The 19,354-nt window shown below is 38.5% G+C and overlaps 1 protein-coding gene across 11 annotated transcripts in view; it reads left to right on the top strand.

Moving 5' to 3' along the window:
• PTPRK (protein tyrosine phosphatase receptor type K) overlaps nt 1-19,354 on the top strand; it is a 354,281-nt gene that overhangs the window by 83,073 nt on the left and 251,854 nt on the right. For all 11 annotated transcript variants that reach the window (XM_075203050.1, XM_075203040.1, XM_075203044.1 and 8 more), the window contains exon 3: nt 15,144-15,415. In XM_075203050.1, the coding sequence (XP_075059151.1) occupies nt 15,144-15,415 (272 nt within the window). The remainder of the gene's footprint in view (nt 1-15,143; nt 15,416-19,354) is intronic.

Raw genomic sequence — 19,354 nt, 5'->3', positions numbered from 1 at the left:
ACTACTGGGTCTATGGTTAATTCAGGTATAACTGTTAATTGTAATGTTCTAACTGGAAATTACTTGGTTCCAAGCTCCATTGATATGGTTGCTCTAACTCAAGGATATTTGCCTCAATTCTCAAAGATGCAATTACATCACACCCAGCTTAAGAAATCTTACACACAGGGACTCATGTGCCGCACAAGCTGTGCTCCCAGGTATGTGGACACTCGTATGGCTCATGTGTCTTTAATCCTAAGATTCCAATTCGGTCAAAACCTGTCGCTTTACCTGTGGAACACTATACAACATCTGTCAATATCAACAGCTTTTACATATCTTTCACAAATACCAAGTGAATTCTGGTTGCTGGGTGTTTTGGTCCACAAGTGCAGTGACTTGTCTAAAGCACTGCATGTGGACATTTTAATGGTTTCCTATTTGTATTTTCATATGTGGTAAAATCTACTTGCTTTAAAGTAAAAAAAATTGTCAGGGCCCCCAAATTGCTGGGTGCCATAATGGTAATATGATCTGCCCAATATTCTAATTGGGGGTTGTGACAGGATGGACCGCCTATGCCACCCTGTCTGTTGTTGCTGGGAACCGGCTGGGCTTACTTTGCCACCGTTCCCTTTCGTTATCCCAAATGAGCCCTCTTGCAGCAGTAGGAGGGGCTTACACGAGCTGCCGCCACTGGACTCCTTACCGGCATCCAGAACCCGGTTTCTTCTGGGTAATTGCCGCTGCTAGCGTGTCTCGTTGCTGGTGTACCTGGGCTGGTAACTCCGGACTTCTTACTATGGATCCGGGTTGCTGTGAATGGATCCCCCCTCCACCCCCTGGCCTATCACATTGACCAGGGTTGCTGGGTAGCAGGCAGAGTGGTGGTACCGGAAACGTTTGGGTCCAAACCCCAGAGACAGCCGGAGAACGGATTAGATTCAGGGTCTAATCTGTAGATCACAGGAATACAGCAATATTGAAGATGTTTCCAAGCAGGTCTTTGAAGCAAGATGTTTATTTGCTCACACTGGTTAGTGGTACCAGTGATCAGGTCAGTTGATATCAGAACAACACATTTCAGTGTACAAGTTAGTCCATTTATACATTTCAGACACAGGCTATTTTTAGCATCAGATGTACAATATTTACACAAACATGAATTTACATGCATTGCAAAGCTAACAAGATTTGCGCTTATCTATGAAATTCACTCTGGGAAAAAGGCCACACAGTAAAGTAACGGCCCCCTGCTGGACCTTTGGCCAGAGCAGCCATGACACTTCATGGCAAAACTTTGTTAGCCATTCCTGCTATCAGACTCCCTTGCACATATGCCTTATTTGAAGTTTCCACTAGCAACCTTAAAAATCCTAAACCATGACACTTTCATACTAAATACATCACAATACACACAAGACCTCCGTCCACTAAGGCCGATTGTATCAGATACATGCATCAGAAATAAGGCATATTCTTTAGTAAGGTGAAAACAGGAAAAACCAGTTTCTACCCTGGTCTCAGAAATAACGATTTCCTATTTCAGAATACACACAATACAAAAAAAATAAGTGCCTATGCAATTATATAATTATGCGCTCTGCGCTATTTCCCTTCAATAAATTGATACCATATGTTGTTTGAGTGATCCAGTCACACTCCTCCCCCCCCTTGTCCATGCGGTAAGTGATCCAGTCATAGGGGTATTCATACTTACTACATACATTGTGTTTGTAGCTATTGATCTATACTATAATGGCTGCTATATTTGTAGTTACAATTTTAGATTTCACATTTGGTTGTGCAAGCAGTATAGCGGTTTTTTCACAGAACTAGAAGCTGCGCTACAACATAGTAAGTGTAGCAGCCCCAGCTGGAGCCCCTGTGATTTCTACATGATGGCATTTTTCCCAGGGCCCCTCTATTCCTCTTACAGCCTCAGCTGAAACACAGGGTTTGTAAGTGGGAGGGCAAACAAGATATAATAATATAATATATATGAGTATGTATGTGAAATTAAACGCTACATCAGTAAAATCCTGGGTAATTAGTTCTCCAGGAAAAGCAGTCAAGATTTAGCTACTGCATTCAGCGATTGTCGAGGCATAATAATTAGTTGTTTATCGGAAACCGTATGACTCTGCGGGTTTACCATATGTTTGTTTGTGTACAACAGCTTTAATTTATGTTTTTAAAGCAAAATGTATTTCTCTTTTATGTACACAGCTCTCCTCTGGACAGGTTAACAAAACATGCAGATACAAGTTTTATTAATTGCCCCTTCTGCTGTTCTCTACCATAAAGCAAATGATGACAAATGATGTTGACTGTACAATAGCACAATAGCATATGTCCCGCACCAGACTCCTGACTAACTTTCCAAACTTCAGTGAAAACAAAGCATAGAAATGGCGAAGGATAACATTTAGAGCAACTGTAGGAGTATGCACACATGGGAGTCTGAGCGCTGCATTTTTCCTCTTACTGTGAACAAAGCACTCACTTAGCTTGATGTAGGCACAATCAGTCCGTAAGCAGAGCACCTCCTTTTGGAAAGCGCATAGAAAGGAGCATGAATGGGAGTGGGGAGTATAGTGCATTAGTTTCAGTAGAAAACAGTTGAGCTTAGACTCCTATGTGTACATTCTCTTAAACTTATTAGTTCACATGTTTTCAGTGTCCTCATTTTTAAAAATACAGTGACAAAAACTATATTAGAATGGTGTTCAGTGTTCTCCTCAGAAAATTGTGCCAGCCGGGTGGTTATAAGAAGCCAATTGGCATTAAGAAGCAGCCAGGTGGGTGTAGTTTGCCATAATAATGCAAAATGTTGGAGCTTATTGCCCACACCTGCCAGGACAGGTGGACAACAGTGGTCCAACACACACTGCTGGCTGTAGTGCTCACATAGTGCCTGTTCTAATAGGAGAAACAATGGTTTATACTATTATAATAGGACTTTGTTGGCCTCCAAGAGCCAGGTGACAAGTAAAAACAGCCGGGTGGAGCACTTGGGAGATAGGTGCTGGGTAGAAGATTGAATGATTATATGTGTAGGTCTCTGAGAATCAGACTGGGTTGGTTTCTTAGAACTGATTATTTTTCACTGTATAGGTTACTTTGGCTTCCTTGGTTTCAGAGTACACATACACTGGTAGGGATGGGCTAGAGTCATTTAACTCTTACAAAGCTATTAAAAAATAGATTAGAAACTGGCCAAATATGAAACAATCTTAAGCCCCAGGTTTCAATACTTATTACCCAGTGACCCCTTTATGAGCTAGTGTTGGGTACGATTAACCTTCTTCTTCAACAGCTCACCTGTTCCCCTTAGCATTTTTGCAAGGCATGGAGTAAAAGTGTTGTTTTAGGTTGCTAGACTTTATGTACACTTTGTGTAAAATCTTTCTGTGTTACTAGAACCGTGCAATTTGACAAATGTCACAAAAAATAGTCTTTTGTGTTCAAATTGGGGAAGGTTGAGACTCCTGTGTTGCTGGGTGGGAGGCTGTAATGTGTTTTTTTTTCTCTTTTATATCTGTATAATTTAGCACCTACTATGCGGCAAGTAGAAGCTTAATTGCATTTTATGTCGCACTATAAAAAGTGTTAAATGTTAGAAGGAGATTAAAAAACAAGAAACATAAGGTGTGCTAATGGTGAGGGTGTCAGAGAGGCAGTGATATGTTTAGACTGATTAACCAATTGTCATTTCCAAAGAGAATATGCATTTGGTTGATAAGGAGTAATCTCTTAGCAGAATGACTTTTGCTGAATTACTGCACGTTAGACATTTTTGGAATGGATTGCTTTTAACAATTGATCATATACAGTTTTATTAATATTTCAAGGGCAAAACTGAAACCAGGCATTAAGAAACCTTCCTTTTCCCCTTTAAATAAAATATTCTAATGCTTATGAGAAGTATCTCTGGAAAATGTTTTATGCTACCTGTATTATATTGACTGATTGATATGGTTGTATTAGTAATGTTGTTTTTCTTCTCTGAAAAGCTTCCCCGTCCTATGTTTTTATGTTTTTTGTTTTTTTTTGTTGTTGGTTTTTTTGTGTATTGAACATCAAAATCATCATTATTATTCTCTTTTTGCAGTGTGTGCTATAAAATAAGCATACTCTGTTATTAATGCGCACGTGTGCGCTAGAGAGTCAGCCAACATGTATCAAGAGAGAACTAAAAAAAAATAAAAAAGTATTTTGGGCTTTGTCATCCTTCTCCCTTGCCCATTAATTGTAAAAGATCTTGGCATACTGCTATGACTACTGTTAATTCTCACTTTGCTGAAACAGTGTTGCTGCACTTGGCAAAACGGTAAACCTGTAGCGATGCAGGGGAAACTAATTTAAAGTGAAAAACTGGTAGGTAGCACCTGTGTATTAAGAGGGGTAAATGAGAAAACCTGTAAGGCAGGAAGCATAATAAGGTTTGCATACATTTTATTGGTTAAATGTTAGGAATTTAATTAGTAGTTAAGTGTGAGTTAAAGAGCTATATTATTAGTTCTGGCTGTTTTTCAGATTAATATGTCCATGTTGTCATTGTCTGATCAGTATGCTTACTTGTGGGTTTTTTGATTATTGCACAAATGTTCTTTCTCTCAACTATGACACACATCAATGTTGTGTTGGCCCTTTAATTTCCCCTGAGATGTGTCTTGGTATTGTCAAGGCATGCAGCCAGTTTACTGTAGAATCCATTTCACAGCTCTCTCTGTGGGGCTTTCACGGTGTGACTCCTGGGGGGGAGATGTTTAATCACATCAGCTACACTTCTAAAAGGAACCATTTTCTCACCCTTTTCCATTGAGAAGCTGGGCTTGGGCAAGCCTGAGCAGCTTGCTTAACCCAGGATCTCTTGCTTAAAGTATATGATTTAAAAGGTCATAAAAGCCTAATAAAAATAAATAGCGTTAGGCCATGTTGGAGTAAAATTGTTGAGAAGTAAAAAAATAAGCTTGCCACCACAAATATAACAAACTAGTTAAAAGCCCGTCAAAATAATAGAAAAAAATAAGAATGATTTTTGAACGTGTCAATAAATCTGGTTAACCTGTATATGTGGTCATCTTCCAACTAAACTAAACGTCCTGTTTCATGCCAGAATTTATCTGGCTGCTTGTCCCAAGTCTTGTCCGTTTTGGGCACCCAATTTTGACATTGATATTGACTCCTAGTGGCATTGTCAGCCTGTATTTACCCAGCTTCACTTTAAAAGCCACATGAATTGGACAGAGGTACTCTTTGAACTGGGTGCTCATGCTGACAGTGATTTATGGTTAAGTGATTACCAGATTTGCAATTATTGATCAGTCTTCTATCGCTTATGCAGATCGATATTACCTATGTTGAAAAGCAATAACTACAAAGCTAATACTTAAAACCTACTAATGGGTAATAGTTTCTTTTGAATTTTGAAAGTATTTGATAAGGACCCAGTGAAACGGAGGGAAATAATTATAACTTGATGAATCGATTTTGTTATTAGAAGGTTCATATGGCAAGTTATTCTGTTTTGATTTTTGCATAATGGTTTTTATTCATAAGTTGTCTGATGTAAATGTTCTACTACTAGCTTTCATTGAGTGTTTTAGAATTAAAAAATTGAACACCAACCTTGGCTTCTTGCTTAACTGTAAATATGGAATTAGTGGCAGAACCCCATAGCAAAATTTTGGGGAGGGAAATCCCAGTTCACCCCACTGAGACCTCCACTTTGCTTTAATGTGGTGTGGCGGGCACTTGCGCAGTGACATCCTATTTGGGAGGGTGTACCAGGCATGTTCGGCAGTGGCCGTAGTTTTATCAGTATTTTGGTATCTAAAGCCTCTAAACAACTTTAGTTTTACTTTTAGTTCAATAGAATATAGATTATACACAATACATAGGGGTGTCTCATGAAGGCAGGTAGTAAAACTGTCCCTATATATTGTAAAAAGAAGTAAAACCTCTGTGACTATATGGTTATATTTGCTATGTGTATTGCCTAAGCCATGTCAGTCATAGTAGTATACCAAAACTATAGTGTTGCCAAAAGTCTATACATTACAATTGAGAAAAGGGATTTTTGTTTGTTTGTTTTTTTTTTATCATAATTTTGAGAAGGAAAAATATGTAACAAGTGTGGGTGTGTTAGGGGCCTTTTTGCCTCCCGCACATTGTAATAGGTCTAAGCGGATCTCGCTGCTCTGCAACATTAGATACACATGTCCAAATGGATATATAAAGATGGAGCAGAGTTGCTCACATATCCCCATTTATGTAATTGTGTCTGACGCTTTCATAGGTAGAGTTAAGGCAACGCACTGGGAATCTAGGTATCAATGTAAAGCGGTTCCACTAAATATGCATCGCTGCAAATTGCAGTAATGCATATTTAAGCACTGCTCAAATGCATCATGCCGGGGCTACTCTGGGAGTCCTGGGGAAGTGACCCCCTCTACTGCAATGTAATTTTCCTATTTACCGGCAGCCTAATGCTTCCGGTGAAAAGAGGAAGTGCACACAGCACTTCCACTATAACTGATTCTGCAAAGCCAGAGAGGCTTCAGCAGAATCCCTGTCTGTGCAATGCAAAGCTTCTCAAAGCTTCATGCTTTGCCGAACATCGCAGTCCCCATAGTAATCTATGGGGACTTCGATGAAGCACGATATTTGTCTAAACGGTGGAGATTTCTGTGAAATCTCCTCCATTAGGCAGTTAATGCATGGCAACTAAACTTAAATCATATGGAAGCAGCTGTTTAAGTGCTTGATCACCTTGATGCATAGACCCCCACTGTGTGGTAAGAATTGTATCTCACAGTTCTTATATACAATGTATTTGTGAAACATATATATATATATACTATTTATTCTTTAATGGTGCATGTATTGTGCAATCTGGCAAAGTACTTCCTGGTTACTAAAAGGTGTAGTCGTGAGGTTAAATAAGGCCTGAGTTATGAGTCATGGTTTGTAATACTACTTATGGAAAGGAACACTCTCCACTCCTTTTTTTTTGTTTTGTTTGTTTTGTCTTATTCTTTGAAGAATTGTGGGTTTCTTTTCATTCCACAACCCCCTCCCCCTTTAAACATTAGCTGCTACTGAAATGTGTGGTATGCAAGTTTCTTTTATGGTTAGATGTGTCACTATTAGTGGTTGCCATTCTCTGCTAAATTAAAGAAGCTATCCCACATACAAGGTTTTTTTCTTTAAATAGCAATGTACCTTTTAAGCATGTGCCTGATGCATCTCATTTTTCTTATCTGTTCTTCTACAAATCATTATCTCCTTTTTCAAATGTCTCTGGAGGTTGCAAAATATATGGCTAACAGGCAGAAGGCACATCGCATGTCATGTGAAGGCAGACGGGGAGGTTTTTGCAATAGACAGAGCTCAGATGGACATTCCAAAGCCTCACTCACTACATCATATGCCATGTGACCGTCATTGCAATGGTAGTCCATGACACTGCAGAATTTTTAATCATTAACAGGAGCCTGAATAAATGAACTGCATAAAAAATGGTAAATATCAGCATTATTCTGAAAGCCTGCCGCAATGATTAATGTTAGAAAAACACACCTAATTTTTCCATGGGATTTTTGCTTTAACTTTTTGTAAGTATTTTGTTTTACCCGTGTTTATAGTACTATGAGGAAATTATTTTATGATAATGTGCCATGTAAGAAGTACAATGCTTAACAGCAAAAAAAAATTGTTGTGTTTCCACCAACATATTATTACCCCAGCATGACTTGGTTTAGCCCCCCAGCACCAAAAACTCTCTCTCCTGTTTCTTTCACCCCCTTCACTAATTGGTGGATGGTGCTGGATATTTACCAGAGTAGTGGGTGGTCTCCCCACTCTGGTGAATGACTTGAATTATCCACCAATCAGAAGGCAGGGGGATCAGGGCTCTACTAAATATTCCCCTCCCTCACAAAAAAAAGTCTAGTTCCTCCCCGACCCCTACCTCTCAAGCAGTGTAATAGGTGCAATGTTAATTACCTCAAGATAACAAAAATCACTCCATTCAATGTTCAGGTTGGCATCTCTTATTTTTATTTTTTGTATATTAATAGAACTGTGCAACTAACAGTTGTGAGTGACTATGTACTAAGGGCAGACTTGAATATGTTCTTAATATTAAAAACACCATAACAGATGAATTACTTTCCATATACTTTTAGAAGGGCAGTATAACTGATGAATGAACCCTAAACTGATGGGGTGGCTTTGAGCACATGTGTTTCTACTTGTATTCATTTTAATTATGTAAATACATATTGCTGCTTCTAATGAGAATCAAGTACTAATATAAGGAAAGTATTGTTTAGTTATGCTCTGGTCCTCGTATTTAAAGTTTAACGCATGGTGTTTATGCGTAAATTTGATAGAATAATTTAATAAGGGATGGTCACATTACATATGTTCATGCTGTAAAGGTAATCATTTAGGAGACAAAAAATGTGCATCATTGGCTACCTGGCTTCTGGGATTTGCTAAAATATACTGATGAATGGCACATAAGAGTTCATTGGGTTAAGTAATAAAGGATGGATTATTTCTTATGACAAGTTTTAGGGGAAGATTTAATTCAGGACGACACGTCTCCAACACAGTCCATGGGGACAAATTGCGACCGATATTGATGATTGAATCTCTGCTCATTTTTTACTCACATCCCATAGAGGTGTGTGGGAAAATGAGTGAAGGTTCCCTACTGTAATGGCTAGCAATATGCTCAGTCAAACATTGCGATGATGTTCGGTGGCACATTGCAGCTCTTTGAATCTCCCCCTCAGTTTTAAACAAAACAACTGGCTTGTAGGAGGTGATCCTCACATCCAGATGTCTTTATTTTTCATATGTAATTTTTCAGATGACAGTATTCAGTATATTTTTTTCACCGCAGCACCACCAGTAAGAAGCAGGGAGGGTGGCGGCATGTACCCTGTCCACCTCTGGCGCACGTGCCAGCCCAGGTCACTACTGTATATAAATAAGTGGTAATATTTTTCAGTGTGAGGTCCCATAGAAGCTTCATTTAATTTGTGGCGGTGTCTATTTACGGTACTTTAAAACATTGCTCATTGATATTAGGTTTTAGGTACTGAACCAGTGCTTGAAGTGGAAATTTAGAAGTGTCAGTATGGAAAATGTAATGGAAATGTAAGTGAATGGACATTAATAGTTTTACAGGCAAAGCAATAGGAGATGTGGCGTTATGGCATACCACCATATACCAGCTTACTTCGACCTCTGTACAGAACATTACACAGTGTCTCCTCACACGAGGCTCCAATGGAACTTTGCTTGGAATTGATTTCCCCCTTAAACTATTCCTGAAATGCCACTGTACAAATACAGTGCAGAATCACATTTCATGGAATGCGTGCCTTGAAGACTGTACCGCTGCAGTTCATGCCTCTGTGAAATTGCCTGTTCCACTGCTAATCGCTGCATGACTCTGTCTACTGTGATTTCAACTTCTTTACAAGGTGTGTTCATTAAAATAATGCACATACGCTAAATATTTTTCATTGTATTTAGTTTTGCACAATATGAACTGAATTGTCGTCATCCTCACTGCTGCGAAGAAAACAATAGTGTGTGTAAAGCTGTGCCCAATGTAATTCTCAATGAGCAGTTTGACACACAATTCCTCTGTTTAGTGAACAGATGTTGCATAGGCTGTGCTTGTAATAGAAAGAGAATATGGAGGGTTGCCTCTAGCCATCCTTGCTTAAGGCCATTCTATACAGAAAAGAGAGTGTTATTGATATCATCAAATATCTTGGGTCTATTTCAAAACTCTGTAGGCTGTCGAATGCAGGCGTATTTGTGTTTAATACAATTGGAGTTGACACAACAAATTGCAGTGCTGGGATAATGATATATTTTTTTTTTTTTTTAAAGGTAGAGTAAAATCATGCAGATGCAGTTGTAAATAAATTTGTACATTTTGTTGTATTGTGTATGTAGTAAAGTTTATTAACCCAATATGAACTACCACTAGGGTGGTAATCCTGGATAATTTAATTTGTTAGTATTGCTACAATTTGACATTTATTAGGCTGGAATAAAACCGATTTCTCAGTAAGAAATTTTTTTTTATGTTTTGTTTTGTTTTTTATATAATATGAAGTGAAAATTCTTGTTTAAGTGTAATGAATGCCTTACTTTCAATTCTGAGTTGTGTAAAATGTAGACTATTAATGTCTGTTCTTCCAGACATTTTTGGTTTGTTATGCAACAGCTCAACATTAAAAATCTGTTTAATTTTGTCTTGATTTAAATCATCATCACCATTTATTTATCGCCGCTAATTCCGCAGTGCTGTACAGAACACTCATTCACATCAGTTCCTTCCCCATTGGAGCTTAGTCTAATTTTCCTAACATACAGACAGACTAGGGTCAATTTGTTAGCAGCCAATGAACCTACTAGTATGTTTTTTGGAGTGTGGGAGGAAACCTGAGCACCCAGAGGAAACCCATGTAAACATGGCGAGAACATACAAACTCCCCGCAGATAAGGCCATGGTTGGGAATTGAACTCATGACCTCACTGCTGTGAGGCAGTAGTGCTAACCACTAAGCCACCATGCTGCCCAAATGCTTATTCCTTTTTCTGAACCTCAAACTCAGGAGGGCTTGCAAATTTTCGCCCAGGGGATAAGACTTTGCTTAGCAGCCTATTAAGAATGTTTTATAGGGAAAAAATATAGGTAACTCGCTATGGGACCTGCAGATGCACCCAAGCCCAGCCAGCCCCTGCTCAAACTTATCTGCTTCTACCTGTATGATCTTGGCAGCTTTATTCTAGCCATAAAAAGGGTTGAATGTAGCTTTAATTAAGACATGACAATGCTTGTATTATCCACCATCCTATTGCTTCTCGCTTCCTATATTACTAGTCTTATTATCTTCTAGAAAAGCTATTCATGACTGAGCATGACAAAAGTTGCAATAAAGAGTAGTGAGAGAGAAAATGCTTTTCTCTATTTCACCTAAAGACACTGGTTATGCTGCTGATTCACAAGGATTACAAATGCTTAGCTTGGAAAAGAAATACAAGTAATACAGGACACATATAGGGCCAGAGAGGGTACAACAGACCTTTTCTGTGTTTAGGATTGTAACTGAACGCACTCACCTGCAGTAACAGAGGACCCCCTTCCGCCCCAAAAATAATAAATCCAAATCTCATTTACCTTTTCAAGAAGGCATGGTTGAAGGCAAACAAACCCATATATGAGGGCTGTCATGTTGATCAAGGAGGTAAATGCTGATTTTATTTCCTATTGTTTTTATTTTATCATGGAGTAAGATTGTTAATACTTGACTTTTGTCTGGCTTTTTAGCATCTCCATAGTTACATGACAAACCATGGTTAAATGTTTCTGGCCCCATACCTGCTCTACAGTGTCTGATACAGCATTAGACTTCATAAGCAAGTGATTTGCTTCTATGTTAGATCAAGGCACATTCTGCAAAATGTGTCCCAGATTATTTGACCATTTTATTTGTGTATGTGTTTAAAAAAAAAAAAAAAATCAATTCCCAAATCAGCAACATTTTCCTAGGTTTAACATAACATAAAAAGTGCATCTGATAACAATGTTTCTCAACCTTTTTGGTATTGTGATTTTTTTATTTTAATACTGTTAAACTATTTTAATTAATACAAGCCAAATCATGAATAAAGTTTTTTTCTTTAATGTTTTCATGTTTAAAGATAATTTGTTTTAATATTAAATTAAGTTCACACAATGCATATGTTCGACCAGGGGGTGTAAAAAGTCAGACATGGACCCATAGCAACATTTGGAAGAGCCCTGCCCGGTTCTTGTGCACCCCTTATATTGAGAGTAGTTTTATCAATGCCATTAACGATTATATATTTAAAAAAAAAAAAAAAAGGGGTCGGGGATCTGTTCCCTGTACCTCTTGTGGCACTTTCTGAGTTATAATAATTTGCTCAGATGTTGCTTTAGGATACATGTCTACATAAACTGGATGACACTGGATAAACTGAACCTGTCACATAGTGGTCTCAATATCCCTTACTATAGTTTTGTATATTATGCAGATACTGGCTGCATTAAAGTCTGCTTACTGTGCAACAATGGAGTAAATCCTAAATTTCCCATGGGTTTCCAGTTTGAAAATCACTTGAGAGGTTGTCCAATTGCTGCTCTTCTAACAGTCTAAAGCTTTGCTGGTTAAGGGAAACTGAACAAGGTGCCCATTTAAGCAGTTTGTTGCACTGAACAGACATCCAGGAACAAAGCAAAGGGAGGAGTGTAGTGTCGGGTTGCAACATGTGCATGACCAGTTTGTAACGGAGGCCAATATCCATTCATGAACAAACCTCTACTGCTAAACTGGTTCCACGTATGCGACTTGCAAAGCAGCTGTATCACCAAATAACTTACCGTATATACTCTAGTATAAGCCGTCCCGAATATAAGCAGATACACTTAATTTTACCACAGAAAACTGGGAAAACTTATTGACTCGAGTATAAGCCTAGGGTGGGAAATGTAGCAGCTACTGGTAAGTTTAAAAAATAAAAATATTGGGGGGTGGCTTCCTATGCATTAGATAAATACATATACAGCTAGTACAATAACTGTGCATATTGATAAGCACATATTCCAATGCATATCCTACACAAGAATGTCGACAACACTGAACAAGCCCTAATGAGTCACATATCTAATATACACCGCACTTGGAACTGGTTGTTGGTTGCTGTAAAAAGGAACCAGGGAGCTGAGATCAGTTGTTGCATGAACTGGATTGGCTGTAAATATGCTGTGTCAGTGCTAGTGGTAGGTTACATCATAGGAGACATATGTAAGTGATGGAAGGGAACTAATATCTTACAGGTTCGGGTGGATCCAGCAGGACATGGCAGATAGGTTGGGAAAATTGGAGTCTAAGATCTCCCTGAATATTTTAACTAAACTAACATTTTAGTTCCTGTTTTTAGCAACCATTGCTACCAGCGTCTGAAATATAAAAAAAATAAGCAAATTGAAGCAGTAGTGATAAAAAACTCTGTCATTGAATGCTGATTGGTTGTGGGGGGGCTACTAAAGTTGCTCCACCTTACCAGAATCATGGAGTTTTCCTCCCCCGGGGTCTCCTCCACTGCGCTGTTGGGATCGCTGGATTTTTATAATGAGTGTCCACAATTAAGGGTCCAATGTGCAAATAGGCTGTAAGTCCAGGCCCCAGTTCCATGTCTCATCATTGCGCCAGTTAATGTCAATTACATTTGATACTATTGTTGCTGAGACCTCAAAGGTCATCAGCTTGAAGCAGTGCAATAGGTGATCAGGAGGAGGAGTTCAGCCCTTTACTTACCTCAGTGGAACGCAAGCTTGCGTTCCAAATGCCGAACTTCCTGTCAGTGGAACGCACATGCGTTCCACTGCGGAGGTTAAGAGCTGAGGGACCGGAGAACAGGTAAGTTCACTCGTGTATAAGCCGAGCGGGGCGTTTTCAGCATAAAAAATGTGCTGAAAAGTCGGCTTATACACGAGTATATACGGTATGCAAGATGCCAGCAAACTGCATCCCTTACCATAATATGGTATTATGATAATAGCAGCAGCAGCTATTTATATATCGCTACTTAATTCCATAGCGCTGTACAGAGAACTCGCTCACATCAGTCCCTGCCCCATTGGAGCTTACAGTCTAAATTCCCTAACATACAAACAGAGAAAGAGAGAGACTAGGGCCAATAAACCTACTGGTATGGTTTTGGAATGTGGGAGGAAACTGGATGATCTTTCTCTCTGAGAATTCTTGTAAAACAAGACACAACAAACATTGGCTGAAATCAAGTTTTCAATATACGTCTGCTCTTTATGTTTTGGATATTTAAAAAATATTATGAATTATTTACATAAAGTTGTTCTTTAAGAATGTCTGTTTCAGTGAGTCTCAAATCTACTGTTATAAACTGGAATCATTGAAATGGCTGTTTTATACAAGTTTAGCCAAAGCCTCTCTTGCAGAGATCAGCTTTCCTTTATAACACCTGTTAGAATAAGAACACATGTTAAGTCTATTTCTTTTGTAGAGAGTGCAGTCAGTATTCTTTTAGGCGTTTCCAGCAAATGAGCGAGTAGAGTTGTTTTTTTTTGTTTTTTTTTGTTGACATTAATTCTTGCATGTAAGTCCTCTTTGTACCTTGAATTGAATCTCCTGTCCTCAGTCTGAGTCAGTAACAATTACCGTATTTCCCCATGTATAGGACGCTCCACTGTATAAGACGCACCTATATAAATCATGTGAAAAAATTGAGGATAAACATTATCCTCAATTTTTTCAGAGTATTTGTGCAGCTTATACAGAGGAGAGACAACACTATAGTGAATTCTGACTTACCCTGTCAGATGATTCCTCTGTCTGGTTAAAGTCTTCTGTCTTCTCTTCTCTCTGTCTGATCCTGATGCTGGAAACCCGATAAGGTCCTCTCTGCGATGTCCGGATGTCCTTTCAGGACCTTGACATTCCTTTCAAGACCATGTCAAGGTCCTGAAAGGACATCCGGACATCGCAGAGAGGACCTTAATCGGGTTTCCAGCATCAGGATCAGACAGGGAGAAGACTATACCGGACAGAGGAGTCATCTGACAGGGAAGGTGCTACTACCCCTGTATAAGACGCACCCAGTTATTAGACCCAAAATTTTGGGGAAAAAGGTGAGTCTTATACATGGGGAAATACGGTAATTACTTGTTAGGTGTTTTCGGAGTCTTGATAGGCCCCCATATTTTACTTTTTAATAACTATATTCAAGGAACTAAGAGGACGTGTAACTTTTTTTGTTGCTGTAGGCATTTTCAACAGCCTTGTTCTGTTGGTCCAGATAAATACAAAGTAAGCATCATTTAAAAGTTTTGTATGTGGTTTAGACTTGAGTGAGGGCGTAAAATTCAAGGGGGTTGTCGACTTGCAATGTCAGTTCCTTGCACTGTTAGTGTATTTTCGAGCCCCTTTAGTTGTACTTCTTTAAATATTCTGCACTTTCAGCATAATTTTCCTCAAAAGATAGATAGAATGAAAATTTCCTGTTGAGTGAAGTTCTTAGCACTTTATTTTAATATATATTTCTTTGACTTTCTTTAAAAGGCTCCTACATGATTGTGGACTCCTCTAAGCATGATCCTGGAGAGAAGGCTCGTCTGCTACTCCCTAATATGAAGGAAAATGACACCCACTGCATTGACTTCAACTACCTTCTCTTCACGCAAAAAAGGGACAGTCCAGGGACCTTGAACATTTTTGTGCGGGTGAACAAAGGACCCATTGTCAACCCTATCTGGAATGTAACTGGTGCTACTGGCAAGGACTGGTTGAGGGCTGAGCTGGCGGTTAGCACTTTTTGGCCAAATGAGTATCAGGTAAAGATATGCTAATCTGATTTATTCTAACACTATTGGGAATAAAACACATTACTTCTAATGCTATGATTATCTTTCCATTTTCAGATTAAGACAGGCTTTGTAGAGGGATTGATCTACTTTATAATGGTTCTGCAGAAACAGATGTGTTATGTTCCTGAATTATTGTGACATTTTAGAAGAAATGAGGTTGCGCTGTAAAATACAATCTGCAAGTAAAAGGGCTAATAGCAATAGTCACAAATACACTAATAGATTTCAAGTGCTTGCCAGAATGATATATATTTGTGAATGACTACTATGGAAGCACTTTTTTTTATAATCATCAGATTTCCTACCTGTAAGTAAAATTCTATATCAAACATCTTGAATACTGGCTAAATGTTTGTGAACTGCATGTTGGAGCAGGTTTTTCCAGGGCTCCGCTCTTTCTTAGCAAACGGGTTCTGGCTCATTTGGCTGCTTCAGGTGTTAGCCTGTCGATTGCGCTAAATGTGGGTGTGGCCCGTAGGACCAATAGGGAGCTCTCTACTTCCAGCTTCCATTTCATTTATCCACATGGTCCTCTTCTTAGGTGTGGATTTTGCAGTGGTTACCAAATCCAGTCCTGATCATGTTTTGAGAGTGCTGTGTTTATGCACAGGTGGTTAAATCAAAATGATTGAGACACTGCTTAAATCACCTGTATCAAGCTTGAATATCCTTAAAACCCGGACTCTTAATGTCCTCTTGAGGACCAGAGCAGGGAAACATTGCACTAGGGCAGGGGTAGGCAATCTGTGGCTCTACAGGTGTTGTGAAACTACAAGTCCCAGCATGCTTTGCCAGTAGATAACCAGCAGATGGGTGGCAAGGCATGCTGTGATTTGTAGTTTCACAACACCTGGAGAGCTGCAGGTTGCCTACACCTGCACTAGGGGGAAAGAGAATCTCTGTTAAACTTCTTTGCTTCACTGGACTTGATTAATTCATATAGGGAGTATCAATTGATTGCGTCCCAGCTCACATATTGATAATGTGACCCATCGCCAAACAAACGTGGACAATTTTCAATAAAGGGATTCATTTAGGGACAAGATTACCCATTGTACAGAAGCAGAGATTCTTTTAAAATTTACCTATAGGCGGCTTCTAAAACATATCAGAGAACTACAAGTATAGGAAAAAGTGAAATGGGATTTTAGACTATAGTTTTCATCAAATAAATAGTGAGGAAAAGCCGATCATATAAGTTGATTGTAACCTCAAACTAACTGATCATTTTGAATGATGCCTTTTGTTGTTTAGTAAAACCTGTATAGTTCTTCCCCTGATGTTATTGTAATACTGTGTGTTCCAGCTTTACACTGAGGATAGCTTTTCACTTTAGCTATTCCTCTCATCTGCTATTTATGTCTAGTATGCAAAAAAAATAAATACATAATTTTCTTAACAGTGGATTTAGTTGGCAATTTTTAAAGTGAGTGGCAGGTTTTACAAGGTAGAAAATGACTCTGAATCGGGCATATTTTATGTTTAAAGCGTGAAACGAGAAAGCCGGTTTACATAAATTCTGTATGACATATTACGGAAACATCAGCTGGTGGGTCATTGTAGATAAGGACTTAAGAAGGATGTCATGCTGCTTTCTACCAACAGTCGATTCGTTTGTCAATTTATAATGGTTATTTATGAAAAACTGGTTTGTTAACCCCTCTGGAAAAATGACTGTCTTGAGGTGCGCCAGATGACGCTCTCCAGGTCTCTTGCATGATCTCCAGCTACCACAACCTGGGAAATCTTCTATTATGACATTTTGCAGGAAGTATTGCTGTCCTTTATGGATTAGTTCATCCTTTCCCATTCTAACAATGTAGGGCATGTTTAATAAATTGTCCTTAAATTAATCTATTCACGACCCCTTGCCGCATGATTTAACTAAATCAGTTGTATGCTGGTACGGGAACACTGGGAAAAGGAAGAGAATTGATAGAAAAAAAGAAATGTATGGAATAAAGAGACACTTTCTGACCTCTCCCGTTATGGCATTGTATTGGTCTTTTGCTCCTCTTGACTTATCTGAGAAGTACAGCACTGAGCCAACTCCACAAACGAGCCAACTGTTCCAAATTTGTTGGGACACTCCTGATTTTAGGGCTCTGTCCTCCCTGGGGACAAGTTTGTCCTGCAGGTGGGAACGTTGGGAGGTATGTTCTGCGTAGAAGAGAAGCGCTGAACGGGTGCAGCAGTGTTTGGAGGGGGAGGGCGGTTTTTAATGGGCAGCCTAGTGCTGTCACACACCCTGTCCCGCTGCCGTGGACTGAAGTGTTGGGAGGTATGCCTATACCAACAGCATCTAAGTCTGGTGGTATGAACAATGCAAGTGAAAGGATTTTGATTTTTACAATGAAGGCAGTAGAAAAAGTGGTGGTACTACCGTATATCAGCCAACTTCACCTACTGTCTGTCATTAATGATACATGTGTATTTGGGTGTGTAATTACGTATTCCAGTATCCAAAGCAGGCTAAGAGTCAGAGCTTTCATGTAGTAGTGTTATAAACAAAGAACCTCAGAACAGAATTTATTTTTTTATTTTTAATGTGTCGTCTTCCTTTTTACATTACAGAACTACATTGCTCAGGATAGTCCAGAATGTCATCAAAATATACACCTCTTCATTGTCATAAATATATATAAATTTAATATCTGTCACCGATGTGCATTCAGTGGGTGTGCTGTTCTTGCTTTTTCTTTTTTTTATTTGCAATTATTTTTCACCTAATTGAATGTTCTTGTTATAAACATAATACCTTTGTTAATCATGCTGCCAAGAAAGCAATATTTTATTCTCTACATAATTGTTAGAGGAACCTGACTTTGTTAATTGTTAACAAAAAAATACACTTTATTTAAAAAATAAATAAAAAAAAAAAGAAATAAAAATGCTTTATTCAAATATTTTTCATGTGGAAATCCCCTGCCATTACCGTTCTTAGATGGCAATAGGGGGACAGCGCCAGTACTTGTTCCGCCATGTTAAATAGACTTCCCCGCGCTTTGGACACATTCAGCGATAGATAACTGTCAGGAACCCTTATTTTATTTTTTTTATTCCATCTTTGATTAACACTCTAGAATAGCAAAGTCCATATCATTATCTATTTTAAGTTATAAAGAAGTATTCAAAATCATTTTAAAGCTTTAGTCTTTTATCTGTTATTACCTTTTCTCATAACGCATAAAACATCTTTACTACTCTTACCATGAATTCAAATGCTGTTTACACAAATCACTGTAGATGTTGGTCAGCAGTAAACCCCCCACCTCTTACTTTAGACTAGCTTTAATAATTAACATTTGCATGAAAATTTCTAGTACTACACACTTGTATGCTTCTCTTTCCAGGATAGTGTGAGTTGTGGGCCTTCAAGAGCAGGATGTCTTAGAATGTTGGCTACCTTGATATTGTCTGCAGTATTTGTACAATTCCTGTGCATGCAGCTTTTTCTGGATGTCTTCGCTAACATTGCTGAATGTAAAAGTGTGAAGAGACATTAGTGTGTAAACAGTAGAGTATTAACAGGGAGTAATGCGGAAACTGATAAAATCCAAATTTTGAAAAATTGTCTCTAACATTAAAGCAAGAATACTTGTTTAACTCATAGTGATATGACTCAATCGCTTATCAATGCACATTTATAAATAAATTGGGTTCTGACATTATCCTGAAAAAGAACAGAACTATACAGGTACATTATAAAAATATTAACACTTGTTTGCTATTGCCAAGCCATAATCTCTCTAAATCAGTCTGAAAACCTGACTGGCGTGAAAACACCTTTTTACAGCCCTACAATGATGGTGCTAGTACCAGTTACTGGACAGCAGTAATATCCTGTCTTTATTTTGTGCCTGGCCCAGGAAAAGGAGCTATTTAAAAACTCATTCTGTGACTTAA

Source organism: Mixophyes fleayi, chromosome 3, assembly GCF_038048845.1.
Source record: "Mixophyes fleayi isolate aMixFle1 chromosome 3, aMixFle1.hap1, whole genome shotgun sequence".
NCBI classification, from domain to species: domain Eukaryota; kingdom Metazoa; phylum Chordata; class Amphibia; order Anura; family Limnodynastidae; genus Mixophyes; species Mixophyes fleayi.
This window is presented reverse-complemented; position numbering and strand designations above follow the sequence as displayed.